We start from the raw sequence: 24,346 nt of genomic DNA on the forward strand, positions 1-24,346 counted from the left end.
CTTATGGTATCCAAATCTGAGTAAGCCAACTAATTTAGCATTATTCAATTACACTGAAACAAAGAAGCAGCTGATTGATGAACTTAGATGCATTTTAAATAATGACTTAACTATTATTTATGCAAAGGTCTCACTTTGACTCTGTTTTTCTTGAAGGCATTTTTCACTCATTAAAGATGTATTATTATTTACGCAACAATTTTTGTATGTCTATGGTTTCCTTAAAGTAAATTTTAGGAATAAGCTTGAAATTAGAAACTGAATGCTATTTATAATTACCCTGCAGTAAGCTAAAACTGCTTTTGGAACTTCCTTCCTTTTGTTCATTACAGCAAATGTGTAATTGTTTTGACAGTTTTTGAGGGCTTTCTGCATAAACTTTGTCCAGGTAAACATTCTCATAGACACATCCAATTGTTTTGTCCCAGAACACTTTTACATGTGTCCTGTTTTTATCTTTTTGACTCCTCTTTCATGGAAATACTCCAGAGCATTTTGACTTTTTTTATTAAATTCATAAGAAAGCTTCTACGTTCAGTGTCATCTTTTCTAAATTAAATGTAGGGTTTTTTTTCCTCCCATAGCCTGAAAAGATCTTTAATTACATACATCAGATAATACTAATCATAGCTACAGAATATCTGAATGATAAAATTTTATTAAAAGTTCTAGAAGGATTACAATTTGGAAGACTTTGTTAAGTATAAATGGTAATTTTTACAGATAAACTATGCAAGGAGTTGTTACTACATCAATAGTATGTGCAGGAAATCTGACTTTCATATATAGAAATAGTAAAAAATAATAAATTAAAAACAGAGCTGCTGTAATGACCTTATATTTTATTAGATAAAAAGTAATCTAACAAGAATTCAATTTGTTTCTTGTCTGCTTAGCAATGTCCTTTTCCATTCTTACAGTGCACACTTAAATCTGGACCATCTTACTTGTATCTATCTTAAAAAAAAAAAAAAAATGGCTAAATACACCCTATTAACACTTTTGCCAAACTCAGTGCAAAATAGTTTCTGCAACCATCCACTGTTGGCACAGAGTGTAATGACACAATTGAAGAATTCTGTGAAGGTGTTTAGGAAAAGTCTGTTTCCAAAAACATCAGGAGAAATGTGATCTCCTCCCCCTGCTTCTTTAGAAGCATACAGATAATCCTTTCCTAACTGCTTTGGATAAGAGTAGTCTTGGTTACTTTGGAGGAACTATAATCTTTGGGCACAATATTCATATAGAAGTAAAGACAGTTTCTCAAAAGTATTTAAAGATCAAACTACCAGCAAATTTCTATTCTACTTTTTCTTAAAATGCAGCAGGAGTGAAAAGGTAAACCAGAAGAGATAAAAAGTGTGATAAAGCAGGATATACTGCTTGACCTTTCCAGAGTTTGCAAATACAATCTAAGACAGCAGAGGTTTATCTAATAATTGGACTAAACTATGTGCTGGTATGAGACTGATGTCTTCTCAAAATTTGATTGAGTGTAAATTCTGGTTTTTTTCTTCTGAGGTCATAGTGCCGTTATCATTGTGTATGCATGCCTTGAAGAGACCTCTTTGCGGGCACAGTAGATAATTCAAAACTCAAAAGGCACCCCCAATCTACGTATTCTTGAGAAAAAGCCATTCTTCCTTGACTCACCACAGTGTTCCAGACCTGAACAGCAAGAAGATGTAGGAAAAATTGTCTGTAATCTATTTCAAACTTAAATTTTATGGAATTTAAGTTCCATTTCTGGGCCCTACGTGTAGTTTTTGAAGGCTTTGAATTGACAATATTGAGAAGAATAGGTCCTGATACATTCTAGTTTTATTAGAGCATTGCTGAGCTTAATAAATTGAAAATCAGGCTATGATGTCACCCATATAAAGGCCAGAAACAGAGGCAGACAATGCTCTGTGACTCTGTGAGACTAGAATTCACCTCTTTCGAGTTATAGTCCAAAATTCTGCCTGGAATGAAACACGATCAGATAGTTAAACATGTTTGTTCAAACTTTTTGGTTACTAAATGGGGAAATCTCTATATAATTTTTCCTCTGGTAAACTACTACTGGTTCAGCATTTCTGCTGATATAAAAGAGTTCTCAAATTTCTATTTTCTACTCTGTCAGAGAAATTGACTTGGAAATAAAATGAAGAATTGCCAAATGCTAAACATGAAAGTAACTGCCTTTTTAAATTGCATCTACTCAAAAAAATTTTTTATTGTTTTATTTATTTTTATAGTTTGCTGCATTGAAAACTTAGAGCATCCTAAAGTAAGTTCCATTAACAGAACTACACTGTAAAATATATTTATTGTGAAACTGTGCTGTCATTACAAAACAAAAATAAAGCAAAATACCTTTTACATTTATATTGATCTCTGAAGAAAAATTACAATAGACCTGTTGAATTATTGATGAACAACAGTTGAAGTACATTGCATGTAGGAAATGAGTCTCATTCATAAATTAAAGAGAACAGTTGGCATGTACTAGAACTATGAGAGTTGTATTATATTGCTGTCAAAATGAAATAACTTAGAGATAGGTAAATTCTGGAAAAATACATTATAAAGAAAAAATTATGGAGAGTACATGAAGTTCATAAAATATACTTACAATCAATACGATTTATATTGTTGTATTATGTAGAAATCCAAAAAAACTTTACTTCTATATTAAAAGAAAGAACCTGTATCACAAGGATTATCATATTCTTTTAATGTGACAAATAGAGATAGTACACATATCTATAAGCATATCTAATATATCTGTATCTCACAGTATAATACAGGTAAAGAATATACTTGTATATATTACAGTGAACACTGGAAGATATCATCCTGTAATTTTTACTTGATGTATTTCATATGATATGTAGCTTATTTTTCTTCACTTTCCCTGTGATTTGATCAGAACTTTCCTTGCTGAATCTTATTATTAGATAAAAAGTAGAACTCAGTTTGCGGGTTTTTTTCCTCAAAAATTTCCTGAATAAGATATTATTTGAGACCTGGAAAAGCTCAACAAATACTGTCGTGGTAGGATTTCCTTTTGTGCTCACAGGAATGTCTTCATTGAATTCAGTGTGATCTTATTTAATTAAAGCTAAAAATAAATCTAGACTGGACTCTCAAACCTTCTCTACTACATAAAGTTCTGTGCATAATACATGGTTTTGTCAGATAATATTTTCACTCTCAGATATCACCCCAAAAAATCCATTGATTTGAGAATAATTATTCATATGTAAACAAGAGATTACATTTCAGCTCTGGCAATCTGATTTTTCATTGATTGTCATAGAAAAACAGTTTGGGTTTCAATTGGATCAGTACTCTTAGGCTTGTTCACTGCAGTGGTCCATTCATTATTCATTATTATTAACTACCAGTATTAACTATTAAACTGATTTATTAACTACTTTATGCATATGCTTATTTCCACTGAATTAAATGAAATTTCAAGACCTCCTGGGTATGGTGGTAAAAAGAAGTTTTATTTGCTCTAGCCTTGAATATAGACCTCTCTATGGTGAAAGGTTCTTTTGTGTTTTGAACTCGCAGGGGAGGAATTACAATAGAGGATGTAGCTGCATATTTTTTTTAATATTGTATGACTTAGTATTGTGATAGACTATGCAATAACACCTCTGTGTACCATTCTATATAGATGCTCCTAAAAGGCAAGAAATAGATGCCTTGGGTTTCTGTCAGCCATATATTCTACCTTGGAAGTTTGAATTCGCTCTCTGTGTTTGCAATTGACTGTTTCATGGTGGATTTTTACCTAACAGTCTCTTTTATCTCTCATTCCTGGCCTAAGTAAAGGTTTTCCTGATTATGTTCTTATGAAAAGTTTTCAAGAGTCGTGGGAATTGATGAAATACTTTTACATTTCTTTATATCGTGAATGTTAAGTGAGTTAAATCTCCTACACTCTCCTAATGCATCCTTTTACCTTACTTCCCTTTGCTCCTATCCTAATCTGTTGAATAAATTTCCTGCATTGTGAAGTTAGGGAACATAAGACTGGTGGAGGAGGGTGCTCAGTATGGTTAGCAAGGTAGATGCAAGTAATGGGTGAATCGGTAAGAGACAATTTTGTTCCTTATTTGAGGAGTTGGATTTCCTAAGAAGTTGAAAGAACAAGGTCATGGGATTGCAAAAATGGTTCTATGACCTGAAAGTACCTAGAATTCTTATAAGCACATTCATTCATTTTTGTTGTGTGCCCCTGTGCAACAGTGATTTTTTTGTATTAAAATGTACATAGGAGATTAAATTCCAAAAATTATCTTCATGATTGGTTTTACTTAGTATTTGAATTGGAGCTAAGCACTGGCACATGGAACACAGTGTAGACTCAGTGTCTCAATTCATGCCTTAAGGTTAAATTGGTGCATATAAGTACCACTTAATCATTCTCACTAGCTCAGAATCTCACGTACCATGAAATTAATTTTTCAGTTGATCCCTCACATGAATGATAACAATATTTTTTTCCCCAAGATAATGGTTTACTCCTTACACATCTATTCTATTTGGATATACTATGAAATATATGACAGTCTTTTTGCTGTTTGTTTTAAAGGTAAAATCTTTCAATCATTTTTTAAAAATTAGTGGCAATGTAAAAAGTCCAAGCCAGTGCAAGAGGATATCTTCAGTCATTGACAGCTATTCTAAGCTTTCAATCATCCACCAGAGGCTGATTGAAAGTATAGATCATTATGACCTCACTGTGTTTTTAATGAGGAAATCATTTCATCATAATGAAAACCAATACATTGCTCAAGTTCATGTTGAGCGAGGCTGAATGGTTGTCTCCTGGGAACCAGGGACTCTGAAGAAAAATGAGAGTCCTAGTAGGTAATGAGCTGAGCATGAACTCCATTGCCATTGTGAAAAACACTAGTGCGGTTCTTGAATGTATAAACTGGAGGCTATACAATAGGAGCAGAGAGAATGTGTTTTCTTTCACTTGGCATGATTTGACTGCTCCTAGAATACTCAACGTAGCTCTAATACCTAGAATCCAAGACAGAGACTTATGGAAGTAAAAAAAAATTGAAGAAAACTTATGAGAAGGATTTGAAAATATACCATTCCAGAGAACAATTTGAGGTTTTTAGAGAGGAGATTAAAAGGTAACTCAAGTTTAAATATCTAAGAAAAAGAAATTTACTTCTAGAGTCTTCAGTCTAGCAAAGGAAGATTGAAAAAAAGATTCAAGGACACAGAACTAAAAAAAGATAGAACCATACCAGTTATGAGGTCTGTAATTTTTATGTGACTGTAATTGACCATTGCCAAGTGGAGTGAGAGAACTGCAGTCATATTGGACAATTAATCTAAAAAGGAAGAATTAGAGAGAAATCAACTGCTTGTGATTATCAGTGGGCAGAGTCTTTCTGAAGGGAATAAAAAATGTCAGTTCTATAGGAAGTATGAAAATAATAGAGACAGAAAGAGTGTGCATACATTTAATGATGTGAGCTGAATTAATGAAAAGTGCAAACAAGGAGATATGTTCTCAACTACAGTAACGCTGTTCATTTATCTGAAGAACTAATGGAAGAAATGTGCGTACTTCATAGAGCACAGCTGGGCAACACTGCTTTTGTGATGAAACCCAGAATGCATTTAATAGTGCCGTGGAGAAGAGATGTAAACATGGATAATAAATTTAAGAAAAGTCAAACCAATGTTTTATAAGTGTCTAACTGAAGCCAAGGAGGAGTGTTATAATGCTTTTCAAACATTATATTATAAAGGGAAGAAATTCTGAGGCAGAGGAGGAAGCCATCACCGCTTAAGACATACAAGTATAGAGTCATGGCACAGGGAAAATGGATAACGAAACAAAGGGAGTTACCCAAAGGAAATGAATGTTCCACAGTGTGCAACAGGAACATTTAAAGAGAATTAGTCTTTAGCAGAAGAAATGCAAAGAGAAGCAAAAGTAGCTTTTGTGGTGTAAAGTACGCAGAATTTAGGATTACATTGGTCTGGTACAACCCTTTAGAGTTGCTGATTGCAGAGTTGAAAGAAGACTAAAGCTCGTTCATTTAAGTAGTGCATGGCTTGGTAAGGAACGTTCAGAAAAGAAAACGATAAATAACCATTTTTTAGTTTTTCTTTCATATTCTTTTGTCTACCTGTAGGGTTGAGTGTAAAGAAATAGTTTTTTAGTGAGGAAGTTATGAAATACTTAAAGGACAAAGCTTTTCATTTTAATTGGGAGCATAGAGACAGATCAATCTTTTTGGAGTCAAAATTTTGACAAAGGACTCAAGTTGAGTTACTTTATTAAAGAAGTAAGAAGAAAGAATAAATAGCCTTCCAAAGAATAAATATACTTAGTTTTCAAATTATTGTTTGCAATAAAAACTTCAACAGAAAAAAAAAGAAAACTAAATTTACTATGAGAAACAAATGAAGGAAAGGCATTCTGATAGTAATTTCAGTTAAAAAACTACAGGTGCTGCACTTACTTGAAGGTAAATTTTACAAGCTTTGTCACTAAAAAATAAAGTTAAGATAGCCATGAGCTAGAGTAGTAAACATATATTTCTGTTGTTTCCTTAGGAAAGCCTGTATTGCAGCCTGAAACTACAGGTCTGATGATTTACAGGCTCCAGACGTCTACTTTGAGTAGTTTTGCTGAAGAAGAGAAAAGTTTTCTGATGCTCTGTGTTGCAACGAATGTCATTTTGATAAAAAGTCGTTGCGTATAGCTTAGACTGCATGTTGTTGCAGCCCACTGTCATACATATTACTGTGTACCATTCATAAGGTACTTGCATTTTATAATAAATTCCTCAAAAGATTATGAATATTGGATTGTCTTGGCTGTGTTTTTATTTTTCTGTCAGGAACTGTAAAATTTTATAGTCTCATTTCTACCATTCAGCTGCGCTTCATGATATTAATTCTTACTTTTCATAAGAAGGACTTAGGAGGAGTTGAAGGAAGAGTTAAATAGAAGAGTTAAATAAGAATAGGAGACTTAAATAAGAAGGAGTTAAAAACTTCTTTAAATGTACACTAATACATGTTTTCTTATTTACATATGCTCACTGTGTATCTCTAGGCTTGTCTTTACACTGGCAGCTTTTGCAGTAGACATCCTGTGTAGGGTATTCAGTTTATATATGTCGGATCCTCAAGGGCCATGGCTTTTGCCAGATGAAGCACTTTTGATTTTGAGGCTGATGAAAGACAGTGCTATTATTGATCTGTGCGTGACACAGCCTGTCTCTCTGCTGGCAGAGTGTAGCAACATTTATCCAGGAATTTGTGAAATGTCACTCGGATCATGTTCATAAGGTAAACTGTGCAAAAACCGGGATCCAAGCTGAGAGTCCATGAGGAATTGGACGTGACTCTCTTATTCCTTCGTCCTGTCTTCTAGGTCAGCCAAGTGGTATTTGTTAAAGCAATGTCCGTGTTTTGTATTAGGTGTTGAAGAAGGTATGATTATCACTAGGAACGCACTGTACAATATAGTCGTACTGTTGTTTTACTCAGGTTTTCAGGTCAGTTGGGAGAACAATATTTTAAGTCAGAGAAAGTGATCTAAACATTGCAAGTTTGTAATTTCTGTTCTGTTTGTAACAAAATTATGGTTCCTGTACGGTTCCAACCAGGAAACCGCTTATAGTTTCTAAAGAATTTTTTATCTCTTTTTGCTTCATTTTGCCTTTAGAGATGTGTGACAATATATGAGTCATTAAGATCTCAGTAAGCAATAGTGGTCAGAAAGGGTGCATGACTGTTTCTACACAGAAAACTGCCAAAATACTCATATTTACATGTTTTGTTTCATTTTAAATTATGATTGAAAAAGGCTGTGCATTTTGGTTAGTATTAAAAGCATGTCATGTTAAAAATAATGACATCTAAGGTAAATAATAAAAAAAAAAGCTTCCATATACTATTTATCTATTTGTAAAGGGTCAAATATGACTTTTCCGGGTACTTTTTATAAGTACTGTTTCAGCAATAGACTCTCTGTTACCAGCAAATGTATGTTGCACCTTCTCATTAAAAAAAAAATTGTTTCAAAGTCAAAAAGAACACAAAAAGCTGCAATTATTAATTTTAATTTTCTGTTTCTAAAATGCTTATAACAGTAGCAATTTGAAAGTCAGCCATGAAGGAAAAAAATAACTGCTGTGTTATTTACCAACATTTTTCAATTTCAAACATTAAAATCTTTAGAAAAATCTCTAGATCATTTAATTTAAAAATCAGTTACTAGATAAGGCAAGAAGAAACAGGTTTTATTGTAGTTAAAGGTTTGAGTTTGGCTATCTTGTTTTTTTCCCTAAGTATAACAAGGATTTTCTTTTATTTCTGTAAGATTATTTCCACAAGACCAAATCAAGATTTAAATGAAATATCGCTTGTGAATGGCCAATGAAATGTACCTAGTCTCTACTTTTAAAATGTTTTTCCCACATTCGTACATTAAAATGCGTACATGATGCATGTATTTTTACATGATATCCCTCCTTTTACAAGATTGACATATGTGAGATGCAAATTCACAAGTTGTGGAAATAGCCAAAACTGCAGTGGGTTGGTTTGGGTTTTTGGTTTTTGGTTTTTTGGGTTTTTTTGTGGATATGTCTTTTTATTTTGCAGAGGTCCACAGTTTGGACAAATACCAGTGTCTCTTTCTCAGGAACATGAAGATGGTATTTCATAGCATGAAGGCCACCTGCTTGTCAAATCTACTGCTCTTCATAATACAACCATTGCCAGCTTGTCAGGCATTATTTCTTAAAGAGAATTTCACAAACGACATTTATTTTGCTACTTAGCAGTGTCAAGGCACTCTCTGAAATATTGTATATTGTTTTAGGCACCACACATAAAATACACATATTTCAACAGTTTCAACATTGTTCAACAATTCTTGAACATGTTAACAACGAGAAAAGATTGAATAATGTAATTAATGAAATCTATAAAATAATAGATCAATTGTAAAGACTGAAGCATTGTAATAACCACCTTCTGTTGTGTAAAAGATTATTTAAATGGTCTAGCGGTAAGTTTGTGCTTCCATCTCCTTTAAGGAGAATAAATTTAATTTTTCAAGAAAGATGATTTAGATATAAGGCAAATTTTCTCTCTGAGGGCACTGAAGAACTGCAGAAGGCTGCCAGGAGAATCCTCTCTGTAGTTAAACCAAAATTTTCAAGAATAATCTGCTTATACTCTTTTGCACATATGCTAAATTTAATGTATTCTTGACATCATTACCAGTCTTTCTCTTGTAGCACTTAATTTTTTTGTCCTCGTTCTCAAATAGATGGACTTTTTTTTAGTTAACTAGCACAGGAAAAATATCTTAATACTGAAGAGTTCCAACAATGAAGCTAGCAGTTAGTCCTTGCAAACAAGGTCCTCCTTGGACACCAAATTCTCCTTTTTCTCCATGCAACTTATTACTCTTTGGCTTCTAGTAAGGTGTATCAATGACCAGAAAGCAAGACAGTAACAACAGCTCCCACATCTTGTCTGTGGGGGAATAGTGTCAGAAAGAAACACAATTGGTCCTAGAGTTCTTTTGAACTTTTGATTTCAGAAGGAAAATCTTCTTCTTCGCCAGTTCAGCACTGTTAAGTTTTCTGCAAAGCACACATTTCCTGTGTTATACCCTATTTTCTTACACATTTCACACTGAGATTTCTTTGTATAGTTTATTGCACAAAGGGAATTGGCATTTTTGTTAGAGCTTGCATGTTACTCCAGCTTTCTCATTCCCACAATCCCTTGTTTAAGCTTGTATGTTCAAAGCTAATGCTGGTGCTCTGTTATCCTGGCTAGTACCTTTCACTACAGGAAGAAACTTCAAAAGACACATTTGTAGCAAAGAGTACAAACCAGAAGAGTACAGCCATTCTCATCGCTTTACCAAGGAAGATGCATGAGAATTCAGACTGCATTTGATATTTTTTTTGGTCTTTCTAGGCATAAAGGACTATGAGCCAAGAACTAAGGCATCTTCAACAACAGCAGAAAAGGAAAGTGTTACAATTAGGAATACTTGTAAGACAAAAAAAAAAGGTATCTGGGAACTACACCTGAGATTCCTTTTTAAAAATGGTTATCTACAGCATTCCTTCCTTGGGATTGTCCTCATGTTTCTATGCCTTAAACCCCAGTTGTTGCAGACAATGAGTACTCGCTCACAGGATTCTTTGGCATCCCTTCACAAGTCAGACACTTACTCTTCTTGTAACCCTATGGGAAAAGTTCTTGTGGCTTTGAAGCCATGTTTATTTGCCTGAAGTGCCTGGACCTCATGGACTCAATTACTGGTAGAGGAGGTAGAAGAATCTTTACACTTACTTACTAATGCTTTGCACCATCTGATTTGCTCTCCTAAAGTTTTATTGGCAATTAATGAGATAATCATGGACTGATCCCATGTTTTCTGTCATGTTCAGGTTTATTTTTGCATTGCTCCAGGCTGCCTAATGTGGCAAAAGCTTCATCTTCTTTCTCAGCAACGGAGACTGTATGACTAGCTGCAGCTTGTCTCCCAAGATTCACAGACGCTGGAAAAGGATTTACTCTTTGGTGGCTGAACTGGTCTGCCTGTGCAGTTTTCTGTTCGTTCATAGATTCAAAGGTGGACCTGTGGTCTTTAGGGTATTATGTACACCAAAGAGAAATGTGTGACTTCCTCTATACTCTTATTTCAGTGAACCAAGCAGAAGAGAATGAGGGAAGTACTAAGAGGCAGCAGCCATAGGTCTGGTTCAAGTTGGGACATTGAGTTGCAGGGATTAGGCACAACTACAATGTTGTCCTCAAACTGTTCATGTATGTGAAAATAATTAATTGCCCAAATGAGCCATAATATTGATGATAATCATGATAAAGGGAAAGTATATTTCATTTTATACATTAAGCTGAAAACATGTCTTTTTCTTGTGGTGGTCTCTTCAGCTTTTTAGTATGTAATATAAGGAGTACTTTACCCTAAACTGTTCATTTATGCCTGTAATTTTAGCAAGGGTTCCAATGATAACATAAATTACAAATTAAAGATAAGACTGTAGGGGTTCATTTACAATAATCCAGGGATGAATTACCACTTTAATTTATATGCAATGCATGGTAGTGGTAATTTTTAAATGTAATTCATGCTTTTGAAAAATATCCCTATCTTTGCGTCCTCCCCACAATGTCTGTCGTCAGCTTCATCATACCTTTCAGAAGTGGCTAGCAATACACCTTTATTTTCTTATATAGAAATGTAAATAATACATTAATATTTGTACAGTATCACCTTTATTTGACTAGAAAAATTCTAGGTTTTACCTTTTTTTCCCAACTCTTTGTTGTGTATTTGTTTTTTTCTCCTGCTCCGTGAGAACATTGAGCTTTTCCAGTAATTAAATTTGTTAATACAGCCTACACTTAAAATGTTTTGCTTTTGCACAGCTGTCTACAAAAAAAAAAAAAAAATCAAAAAAGCTTCCAAGGACATTTTTTCAGCTTTTATTGATAGCTGAAGCAGTTACAATGTTTAAATAATTGTATGAAATTAAATATAGAGCTATCTTTATGAATTTTTATCATTGAATATTGCAACCAACTTCTGAGAATACCTCTGGTGTACATATTTTTTTAGTAATTTTTATGTCAAAATACTTATATCACTTCCTGAAACCTTTGTATCTTTTAGACATGTTTTATGTAAGTTGATAGAAAATGGTCCTAACAGTCTAAAAGTTGAGATTTAAGCAAATTAAAACAATATATAAAGAGGAGGCCAGAGTATGGGAGATGGAGCAGCTTTCCCTACAAGCACAGTAGCCCACTTATATTTGAGATGCAGAAGTATTTCAATAGAAAATGGTTCACTCCCTAAAACAGATGGAAATGAAGAGAGGTTAAATTAATATTTCACCATTCTTTCAGCTGTTTGTTTCTTTCTTGCTTATATATTCGTTAAAAAATAATTTTAAATTTTAAATATATAAAGCTATATGCTTTGGAAATAAGCGGGTAAATCAAAAGAAAGTTTAAAAACAGTCTTTAAAATAGCATTTTCATTTTGGTTTCTCTGTATTTTATGTGAGCTATACGGAAAACAGATGGAAGCATTATTATTTTTTTCCCCCAATGAGTTTTAGTGCAGCATATTTGTATGTGTTATCTGAAACATATGAATACTTAGTATTGCTGCTGTTAAATTCGTAATGAGTTGTAGGGATTGTGAAATTCCCTGACTGGCTCTCATGCAAGTAGTTCATTTGCAGTGCTTAGAAGTGTTAAGATTAAGCAGGGGGAATATGGCAAGCACCATCCCTGACCCTAGATGAAAAATTCAAATTTCTAGCTTTATGAGTTTGCCCCAACTATCGTGTTTGGAAAAAATCAGATAAATACTGTGTAACCCTGCAAAAACTCTTGCAGGAAAACCTAACTATAAAAGATTGCGTGGATTCCATGCCTTATATTGAAAATTCTCTAGTAAGTACAAAGGCTTGGGAATCTTGGGGCAAATTTTATGCATCATGTATAAGTCTTTCCTTGTTTATAGTAATACTTAACGTGCACGGGCATGTTAGGCATTGGAATACCCAAGTCAACTTGTATTTGTTTAAATAGCAATGGTGGGTACATGGAAATATTGGTTTTGGACTTCAGCCACATCTTCATAACTGGTTTGCTATAACATTCAGATCTTTTCAAGTGGGATAAAATGTTGTGAAATGTCTCTGGCTATATTTTCATTTTTAATTTAGTAAAACTTTTTTTAATGTACCGTGTTGTATCTGTGTAGATACTAATACTTAAAATAAGTTAAACTAAATGTGCGACATATAGTATAATATACTGTAATATTAAATATTTTTCTTTTTCAGAAATACTAATTTTTTTAAGTTCTGTAATTTTTATCTGGAAGTGTTAAGGCCTTATAGGCAAGATCTTGCCATCTTGCATATCTATATATTCTGGCAGTTTGCATCTCTGCATTGGAAACTCAGTCTTTACAAAAATTAAAGCACATAGTCTGATTATATAATTGATCATAATGAAACTATTATATAAGCAATGTTACATACATAGTTAATAGTCCTTATATCCCTCTGAAATTTGCAAGGACAGATGGAGTGCTGCATCTGCTTTAGTACAAAAGCAAGATAGTGTTCTCAATATGTACAGAAATTAGGCATGGGATACAGCAATATTTACTCAAACAGGGGCATGAGATGAAAGTGATAGTTCAAATGGAATTGCTACAGGTCAAACCCCTTATCTTTGAATTGGGGTTAGTGTTGTACAGATGACATGCTTCAGAAGCATTCTCATCATAATAAAAAAATTGTTACGTATATTATTACTAAGTTTTTCCTTATTTTGTGTAATTTATTTGAAAAATCATTGGTTGCACAATGTGCAGTTCTGTACTAAGGCTTGTCTGTTACCACAGAGATGAATTCTTGGAGCATCGGGCCCAGGATATCTTACTGCAGTCCATTTATACATGAGCGTTTGTGTGTTTCTGTAGAATAGATGTATGTGTTCTGCTCTTGATCTGTGTGATATTATCATTCTTTGCAAAAAGAAGACAACAGAACAAAACAAAACTTAAAATGGATCTGTTCTGATTTTATTGATTTTATTCTATTATTATTTCATAAGATGCCTTACCCAGATCAAATGTTGTAATACTAGACTTCTATAAGTTATAGAATAAATTTAGCTATAAATTAGCTATAAAATAGCTGAATTAAAATTACAAGTGAAATATTTGTTTATGAAGTAGTATACAGTAAATAAACCTTTTTAAACAATGATTACTCTGATCAGTGCTCGCACATGATTAAGAAGACATTCAAAGACTATGATAAGAGCCTTTATTAGTGATTACAACTGTGTCTCCAATGATAGCTGAATTTATAGATTGTATGTGTGAAAAGGCCATTCTGTAGATAACAGTGTAAACATTACTTTTATAAAGCTGCTGAACTGCAGTTGTGTTACAGTGACATTATCAATACGACAACTGTGTTTTTTCTTTAGTAAAATACTTGAGAAATATACCTCTTATATGCATGCTGATATCTGTATTTCTCTGCTGGGAACCAATTTAAACACTTCATGAGAGATTGACATTTTCAGTGCCTTAAACATCCCTAAAAGCTGCTTTGCTCATTGCAAACCATATTTAGTATGACCTCATAATAATGTAGCACACCTCAAGTGTCATGCCTGTCTTTACTATGCACATTGGAGCTGTGTTCATCTAGACTAGACAACTGCACTTCAAGGAAAGATATTTTTTTTCTTGATAGGCAATTAGCAGTAATTAGGAAGATTCACTTCAGTAAGATGTCAACATGAGATTGTTTAAAAAAGTTGAATGTCAGTGGCTTTAAAAGAGGGGTTTTTTTCCCTGACACATAGGTATGGCATATGAAACATGAAATGTTAATTTAACTTTTCTGCTTATTATTCATGCACAATATTATTTTGTCATTCAGATACTACACTGACAGAGTGCAAAGGGTGTTAAAATAGTGCTGCTAGCATAAGAAGAGGATTAATCTACCATTGGCCAATTAGCCAAAGGGTACTTAATGGTCTCTAAAGGCTACTGAAGTCTAACAACTAGCTAAAGCACTGGCAAAAAGTCCTCTATATTACCTTCATTTACTTGACATTTTGTGAAACAGTCAGCTGCTGATAACTGCATTTGGCTGAAAAAAACTTGGTGATACAGTGGATTTTACTAAATTTTCAGAAGAACAAATGGCAAATAATTTTTACATTTTGGAACTTCTTTTTGCTTTGGGGGTCTTTGTTTCAATTTAAGGATAGGATATTAAGTCACCAAAGACTTCGGTTTCATATTTTGTCTTCATGTCTGGAATACTAAGTAATCAAACACTTACAGCACTTGCATGAAAAAAACTTTCACTGAGGACTTGGAGTTATTTGCCTTTTCTCTATATGATCACATTAAGTATGCAGCACAGTTAGCTTTTTAGTCTGGTGTATATCTTTTTGTACTTTCAGATATCTACATACTATCTTTATTAATTTTAGCTTTTTTTTTTCTGTGACCCATCATGCAGAGATAGGTTTTGATTCAAGAGATCAAAACAGGGTCAAGATTAGTGGGATTGACTCTGTAAATTTTGCCTCTCATATTGTAAATGGGTTTATCATTATAATAACATTTGATGAGTGTGTAAAATCATAAATACCTAACTCAGTGCCTGCAAATGTTTTAAAAGTTTTTTCATAGTTTGTGTGCCACAAGTACCGCTTATCTTGTATATTTTTCATGATCAAGCTAAAGCTGTGAGAAAAGATAGCATTCTATTTAAAACCTTCAGATGAGCAATGTTAGATTTTAAAGTAGAACTTTGCAGAGGAGCTATGCATATAGCGAATGTATTTTATTACCTACTATAGCAAGCTTTCTTAGAAAAAACAAAAAAGCAATATGTTGGCTTCAGGTTTCTTACAGACACTCTATGCATTGTAATGTTTTCGTACACCAGGATTTTAGGATGGGAAGCTTCATAGCAAATATAATTTTTTAAACACCTGAGGATCTTTAGATTGGATTACAAAGTAAGTAGTAAAATAAGGTTATGTTATTGCTTTCAAAGTGTTTCAAGAATACCTGATTGGCACTCTATTTTATAATTTTGCCAAGAAACACATTCTATATAATAAATCCTGCAAATATAAATGTATGGGATCACGTACGGCAGTGGCTGTGCAATGTCAGCCACCACCACCAGAAATGTCGTTTTCATACATGCCAGCTGCAGTAGGAGGGCAACTGTGTGAACTGAGCTAGAAGCTCTTCACAGGGTTGTTGTGATGCCAAGGAGCAATAGGCCATTCCAGGAGCTTCTTTCATTAATCCATTGGGGCTTCCACAGAGCCGTCTTTCTGAGCAGAGGGCTTATGGTAAAAAGCCTTGCTGAGTCACTGGAAGTTTTACACTGACTACGTAGAAACTTAGATTTCATCACTTACGCTTTTGTGTACAGCAGAACAAAAGTGTCATGAGTATACCAGAAGCAAGGAGATTAAGATAGATGGATGTTAAAATATTGAATCTATAAACATCTGTTAAGCCAAAACACTCTGGAGGAGGTGCAGCAGACAAAGGCCGCTACATCGTGGAGGAACAGCGGTAGCCTACCTTTACCAACATCTGGTCTAGCTGGTATTTAAGATTCTACCTTTCATCCTGGTGACCTCTTCCCCTGGAGTAAATCCTTTTTACTCTGTCACTCAGGATTTGCGTGCATGGTAGCACACACACAAAAAAACCCTGTGTCTAAAAAAGACAAAAGAACAAAAGACCTCACCTAAAACTTAGCGAGTGGTGAGGGACAGCACAGTAATGAACTTGCTTCTTAAGTAAGTAAATGCAAGGAATATCTTATAGATTTAAATACCTTGCTGGGAAAGGGCGGGGTGGGGAGGGGGAGGGAGGGGATGTGTGTGTTTTTCACTTTCTACATAGATTTATATAGAATTTTCACATACCCTTTCAATATACTGCAAATAGAAGAATAATGCAATAAGATTATCAACCCTGTAACACCATTTACATTGTCTCCAGAGCTGTTAAGAGACAACCTGCTTGATAACTCTGATTGCAATTGTGTGTCTTTCTTGGTCTGCTTTTGCAAGTTGAGGGGTGTTTGTCTTGTATATCATACTCTACTTTCACTTCACCCCCATAGTTCTGGTGCTGTCTCTGAATTTATGTACATTCATACTTGAGTAATTTTCTTCTACCTCCTCACTTAAGTAAATTCTGTAACCAATGTAGCACTGTAGTCTTTGGCATCTGTCCCATGAAAGCCTTTTCTTTTTCAATGTATTTGCTATCATTTTGGGGAATGTGGCCACTGCAATCGTGGCATTTTAGACCAGATGCATTTTGGCAGCAGCAATAGCCTAAGAAACTTCAGAGACTCATGAGCTATCTTGGGCAGATATGGGGGCATTTCTAATTTTAATCAGAGATATTGATCTAGCTATGATTTTTTTTTTTTTTGCTTTTCTTTTTATGAATAATTTATTATAGAGACACTGAATCATGAGATTCTGCATGTAGAAATATTGGCTATACTGGATAAATTAACCTAATCCTTCTATCTTTCTGTACTACTACTGGTTTTACTTATTCATGTACCTTCATTTTGTCTTACTCAGACTGTATTAATTGTGAGAATAATATATCAGATTAAGGAATAGCCAATTAGAAAATACATTAACACTATTTATCTCTTGTGCAATAATGACAGCAGATGCAGAAGAGAATGGAAAAATTAACCCCTCTACTAAGAACAGCACTTATCTCAGATACATATGAAAACTGCCCATTTGCTTTGATAAATGCACTTAAGTGTGAAATACTGTTAGAGTTTTAACTTTAAATACAGAATGCATTTTCTTGTAGGCGTGATTTTTTTTAAGCTAATGCAAAATCTACACCTGTTCTCATGTCATTCATAATGGGAATAAACATGACTATAAGTAGGTTTTCTTTTATTTGGATATATATGGATCTTCAGATGATCTATATGGAAATGCACGTGCATATAAACACATCTGTAAAAAGTTTTTTGTTTTTTTTTTTCTTTCATCAAACAGTATAAAATCTATTTTGAGTTAACTAATAAAATGGTTGAAACAGATCATTAACTTTCTCTCACCTGTGTTTTTTTGTGTACTGGCATATAATCTGGCACACATTTAGTCATTTCTACCTATAGTATCTTTTCAGTTTCTTAGCAGGATTCTTCACAAAGGAATTTTTTTTTTTGCCTTTTGTGAGGTTTTGGTAGCATTTTGTGTAATTGTTCCTTATGTTAAACTACCCTATTACATTCTTTTTTGGAATAATAAGATAGCACTATAGTTACCCTCTTAAGGAGCGGTTAGGCATTGGTGGCTTTGGGCTGAATTCAGGTGGTGAAAGTTAACCACAAGCACGAAGATTATTTCAGTTCCCCTTTTCACAGAACAACATTCAATATTATTTAAATTATAATAAATATTTTATTTTTAAAATTACCTCTATAAGGAGAACTGTGAAATATAGTTACAAAGATTGACTAAGTCCTGTCAGTTGTCAATCAAGTGCAACAAGACTGAGAGTTTGTTTGCATGTTATTTATTTGAACTAAATCCCTAACAAGCCTCGTCTGCTAATTGGACTTAGCATTTATGTTGCTAAATGAGAAGCGTTTTGGCTGCAGTATAGGGTGGTAAGACCTACCCAGTGGAATAAACAACTAACATCTGTTATCCTGTCCTGCTCCAGCTTGGCTTTTACCACTTAAGTACCTCAGCCCTAGAGTCAAGGTTATGGAATATGTGGTTCTCTGGCTATGGTGCATATATGTGAAAGGGAAGAAATAACACAACATGAGTAAAGACCAGCCAACCAGAAGATATTTAGTGCAGCTGGTCCACTTTGCTTTAACCTCTACAAGCCCTACAAATATCAAAACAAAAGCCAAGAGAAGGGTGTATGTTTTATAGCAGTTGTCAACACAGCAATTCAAGTGAGCTTACAGTGGTCACCATTAAAACAGATTTGACATTTAACCACCTTTAATACACATTGGTGTTTGAGACATCTTGGTATTTCTTCATGCTCTGTGTAGAAATAATTGCTGAATCCCAGAGAGGCTTTAGGTAAACCAGTTTCAACAGTAACTACTGTTACAGTTTTTTATGGTAATTTTTGCTTGTCATGGTAAAACCAGAAAAGCGTACAGTCAAAATTGAATTAGCTTGCCTTTTATAAAAATTTCTTGTTTTTAATGTTAGTTGACTTCTCTTTCATACCAGATTTGATGTTTGTGTGAACTAGAGAATTCAACCAACAGCTATGCAATATAATTACAGATGCTACATATACTGTTTCATTCCTCTTGAATTCTGAACTAGAGAAGCATCTCTCATGATCAAGCAGAAATATTTTTAGGATGCAACTGTGATTGTTTCTTCTGCTTGTAAAACAGGTGTTGACCTCCAACCTGGCCAAGTGGCAACAGGAGAAGGAAGATTTACAAGGAAAATTGAAGTTCAGAGAACATCTGTCTCAAACTGCTGGCAAGAGTGAAGCCACACCAGCTCCTTCAAAGAACAGTGATTTAGAGATGAAACAGCTGCAGTGCAAACTAAAGGTGACAGAACAGATTATCTAGTGCTGAGGATAATTCATCTGCACAGTATTTCATAACTGGGTCAAGTAGATACACGTATACTCACATATGCATATCATTTATATATCTTAGCCAATGGCTAGCAACTTAGGTGTTAGATAACCTTTGAAGTTAAGTAGAAAAGCAGTCATAAGCAGGAGAATTAGAAGTTACAATTAAAACAATTTTTGCAGATCAAATAGGCCAGACAGGGAGGCTTGTTGGGTTTTCACACAATGATTAAATGCATCTTGTTGGAAAGTGCTGTGGAATTACTTCAATGAGAATTGTGTTGATTCCTTGCTTCCTTTAAGGAAGAGGTAAGCAATAGCTATCTGTGAAAGGGGAGCAAAGAATTTGAGCTGATCGGGCTGCTCATATAATGTAATAGTGTTATGTTACCTATATGTCACTACTGTTCTTGTCTCCAAAGAGACATCATTCTTTTTGTATTTGTATTTTTATAGATTAGCAGGTAGGAAAATACTAATTTGTTGATGATTTCATTCTTCAGTCTCCAGTGATTCTGTTATATGTGGGTGATGTAGATGCTGGACTGTGTCGATCTGAGAGCTTTCTCACCAGGTGGCCTGGCTCGAACATATTAATGCTTCCTCGCTTCTCATTGGAGGAAATATACGTGCAACAGCATGTCTTAAAGTTATTCTTTTCCATCATTTTGTGTTTAATATTTGTGGAAAGAGAAAAGGTCAAAATGTTACAGCTTCTTGCTGCTGGAAGAAGTGGCACACTAGCAAGCTGACTGCTGAAGGATCAACTAGAAGAAAAGCCAGATATAGCTGGCGCTGGCTCTCAGTACATGGATTATCTACACTAGCACATGAGGTGTGGGTAGTGCTCAGACCTCTTAGCTGTTGATGGTAATCATGGTGTTACAGATCATGGTATTACAAATCTTGGCTATAGCACGCTGGATGCGTATCATCTAAATTCAGGATTAGTAAAGGTAGGTCACATTGAAAAAGAGATGAGGGCAGCAGGGAGTAGCCATGAAAAGGCACATAATTTGATCTACTTTAATTATGAGAAAGAGATCTTGAAACTATACACTTCTTGAGTGTTGATTTTAGATTTGGGTTTGACTAATGTACTTCTGTTGCTGGTAAGTGGTAATTTCTGTTAATTAGGGTTGTTCTTTTTTAGATGAGTGTCCTCATTATCCAGAAACCTAGTAGTCAATTGCTCTATTAAAGTAAGAAAAATAAAAAGTGCAGATTTATTTTTTTTTTGTAAAATACTCTAGGAGTAACACTTATACTGGAAGCCTACTTTATTTTTCTGCTACGTGTGAACTACAAAATACATTGCTGAAAATCAAAGAGTTTTTATTTCTGCAGCAGAGGAAACATATAGCAAGCATATGTAAATCTGATGTCAAAAATACTAATTGGACTTTTAATTACTTCTTAAAGATGTATTACATTTTTAATGTAAAAAACAAACCATGTATGCAAAACTACCGTTAGAGTAAACATAGTCTGTGACTCCGTATCCACATAGGTAGAGTGAATTCACTGGTTGCTGAATTGAGTGAGAGTTTGGACTATAAGGGCCTCAAAAGCCACTTAAGTTACTGAAATTCTTAGCCTTGTTTTGACCTAGTATTTTTTCAAAAAATTAAGTCCTGCAAGTCATTTTTAGAGAAGAAATTGGCAAAAGTTGTCGACCATTGTTCCAGGCTATCTAGCATCCTTTAAAAGGAGATACAAAATTATTCTCCTGTAAGCATTCCTTACAGCTCAAAGTCTCAAAGTACCTGCTTTTGTAAGTTTTTGGTTTGGTGGGATTTTTTTGGCTTTTTGTTTTTGGTTTTTTTTTCAGAGCTATCTTTGCAGTGTTTGTTTATGTTGTATGTAATGATTCCTTGTATCTTTGCCAATAGGAAGAAATGTGTTCAGTGTGGGTGGTGAGTTTGGAAGCAAAATACCATAAGCATGTATCTTTGCCTCTGAGCATGTGCAGAGGCCCACCTAAGTATTCAAGTTTGTATCTGGTGCATAAACCATGTAACTGGGTGCTGTGCTTCACGCTAATGAAGCTCAAGCTCAACAAACAGGTCTCAGGAAATTTAGGAATATTCTGCTAGCATACATCATTTTAACAATTTTCTGGTTATACCTCACATTATAATAATAGTAAATAGACTAGACAAGTTATTAAGAACAATATTTTACATCTAACTATGCACACAAGAATATATACTCCCCTTGAGGTGCACAGTTATGTACAATACTCCCATTAATGTTAATAGGCGTTACAAGTCTGCACTGAGCAGAGAAATTCTCCTGAAGTATCTTTGTTCACAGCATGTCTGATCTGTTTGCTTATTGTTTATACATAATAAGTAAAAAGCTTTAGTACAGGCGATGAATCTTGAGTGCATTTAGGCATACATATGTTTTGCATACGCTTAACATGTATGTATCTTTTGGCAACACCTTTTGAAGTTTTGAAATCTCTAAGTGCAATATGTTTGACCTGCCATTTTCAGCAATGGCATTCAATGCATATGCTCAAATTGCCAAGATGGCTACTTAGTTAAATTTCATATTTTTATTCTGTAGAGTTATTCAGTTCTATATGTAAATCTTGGGTAAGTTATGTGTGTGTTTGCATGGAGAGGCTTTTTTTTTTTTACTTCTGTAAATGCCAACAACTGTATAATTCTCCTTACTGGAATGACACATACCTGAAACTTAGGATCATACATTTATGTTACTGAAATGTAGCATTTGTGTTAGTGTGGCCAAATGGAAATGTCTTTGTCTTGTGCTTTGAGTTTCAAGGGACACGAAAACAACACCTCCTATAGATTGCCTTGTATTTCTAAATGCAGAAGATGAAAAGCATTATTGGAAATTGTTGCTTCACAGATGTAGGCCCCTTGTGACGTAGAACTACATCATTCAAGGATGTAGTTCAAATGAAGATCCAGTTTTATTTCTCTTTTTTTCTGTTACCTTTTCACCTGACCATGCTATGCAAGAGAAAATGTGGTCCTGATAGGCGCGCTGGGCTTGCAGGTGTCCTGGGGAACATCTATTAATCATACATTATTGGAACAATGTAAAAATACAGATTTTTATAATATTTTCCAAGGAATGTACTTTTGCTTAAGGTTTGCTAGAAAGTAAGAATGCTCATTTTGTACCAATTAATTTCTAAGAATGTTCGTAAAACATGTGAAAGTTTACACAGCCCATTGTTTCAAACAAATTTAATGCCATATTATTCAGTCTCCTTTATTTATATTTTAATATGTTTCAATATAGAATTCGAATAATGAAATCAGTAAGCAGTCGACCACCATTAAGTCGCTAAAAAATGAAGTCCAGGAAAAAGAAGAACGGGTTCGGGAACTGCAAGCCAAGTACGTTCACTCGTCTATCCATTGTGTTTGGTGCCACCCAGTGGCTGCTCAGTAATTGCTACAACATTAACCATTCATAAATAGATTTTTAAGAGAATGCTTTATTCTTCTTTTTATTGCAGTCTTGCAGACCGCTACAGGGCTTTTTTTAGAAACCGGAGCAATACATGCTAAAATTGCGTTTTCTTTAAACTGATGAGTGATTAGCTAGCTACAGTATCTGTACTGCAATAAGAATACCTTAAATCAAAACTCGGACTCTAGAGCAGACTATTTTATCCTTGATGTAGGTCTAAATGAATTCCTCAGCACTGTTAAACACAGTCTTTCAAATACAGTAATTCTTTGCCTAGGGGCTAAGAGACATGTCAAGGTTCAGATGCTTAAACAAGATTAAATATCCAGTCTTACATTCATAAAAAGTTCAAAAGGACAGTTGTATTTGTTTCTATCTGAATTGATTAAGGTTTACTACTCATTTTGAAATTCACATGTATTGTTGTGAAGTAGGCAACTGAGATTTTTATTCTACTTACTTTAACTCATATAATACTGTTCCTCAATTATATTACTATATAAACATAACCTGTTAGCGTAACTGTGAATTTCTTCCCAGTCCCAGAGTTTAGCTCCTCTAGCCATTCTGATTTTTTTTCACTTGTAGAAAGAACGCGGTTTGTTTATTTGAAATTATTTCATTTCAAAAAAAGATAACTGTTAACATTGTTAAATTCTGTACATTGTGTGTTTTCTGATTCAAAATAAACCTGAATTTTTCCACTTTAAGACTTAAATTTAAAATGGACTTACTGGTTATCATGCTTCCTTTATAAAATAGAAAAGCACTATAAAATAGTGCTTTTTCATAAACTGTAAGATATAATCACCAAAATAACATTAATAGTATAAATGTGGAAGAGATGAAAGAAATTTTAAGATGCACTGGTTTCCTGGGTTTTTTTTAATACGTGGTTTTTATTCCTGAACATATTACCGTCATTCATTTTGCTTTCATTAAAAAAAAATCCAGAAGTCTGAACATATTCAGGTTTTGCTTACGTTTATATTTAAAATATTTGTGTCATAATGGTGAAGGCATTGTATAGAGCATAATTTTCTTATTGAACAGAGATTATATTGTAGTACATAGATTTCTTTTTTTGGGAAGTTTCTGAAAAATGCTGATATTATTTCTAGGTTTTACAGTTTTTAAGAATTATTATCTTATCTGACATATTATAGGAACGGAGATTTTTCAGGTATTTCTGTATATCACTCAGTTGGATGAAAGGAGACTTCCCCTTTCACTTTCTTTTAGAAATAATTTTGTACAAAATAGTGTTTGAATGATACCCACTTCAGACATCGAAGAAATTTAATTAATTAAATTTTTTGTATTCAACATTTTTTTTCTTTTTTTATAATAGCTTAAGAAGAATTATTATGATTTCAGATCAGATAATTTAGAACATAAACCACAGCAAAAAGCAAATCACAAAGAAATGGAATATTTAGAGATAGGTCTGTTTAATAAGAGACTTGAAACTGATTTTAATGATTGAGAATAGGGTAAATTGCAAGAATTGCACCAGCTTTTATTTTAAAAAGTATTGTAAAGCTACAGGAATGATAGTTTGTCTACTGCATTTATACTTTTTAGGTGTTTAAAATAGTTGCATATTAACAATATTTTTTAATAGTGACATGCAGTGTGACTTCTTCCCTT

At 33.9% G+C, this 24,346-nt stretch overlaps 1 protein-coding gene across 1 annotated transcript in view; it reads left to right on the plus strand.

The window, feature by feature from the left end:
- The window catches only part of CNTLN (centlein), a 208,818-nt gene that overhangs the window by 154,395 nt on the left and 30,077 nt on the right, over positions 1–24,346 (plus strand). Inside the window, exons 19-20 of the mRNA XM_074166843.1 lie at positions 19,047–19,211; positions 22,523–22,620. Of these exons, the coding sequence (XP_074022944.1) occupies positions 19,047–19,211; positions 22,523–22,620 (263 nt within the window). The remainder of the gene's footprint in view (positions 1–19,046; positions 19,212–22,522; positions 22,621–24,346) is intronic.

The sequence above is a fragment of the Numenius arquata genome, chromosome Z, assembly GCF_964106895.1.
Source record: "Numenius arquata chromosome Z, bNumArq3.hap1.1, whole genome shotgun sequence".
NCBI lineage: Eukaryota > Metazoa > Chordata > Aves > Charadriiformes > Scolopacidae > Numenius > Numenius arquata.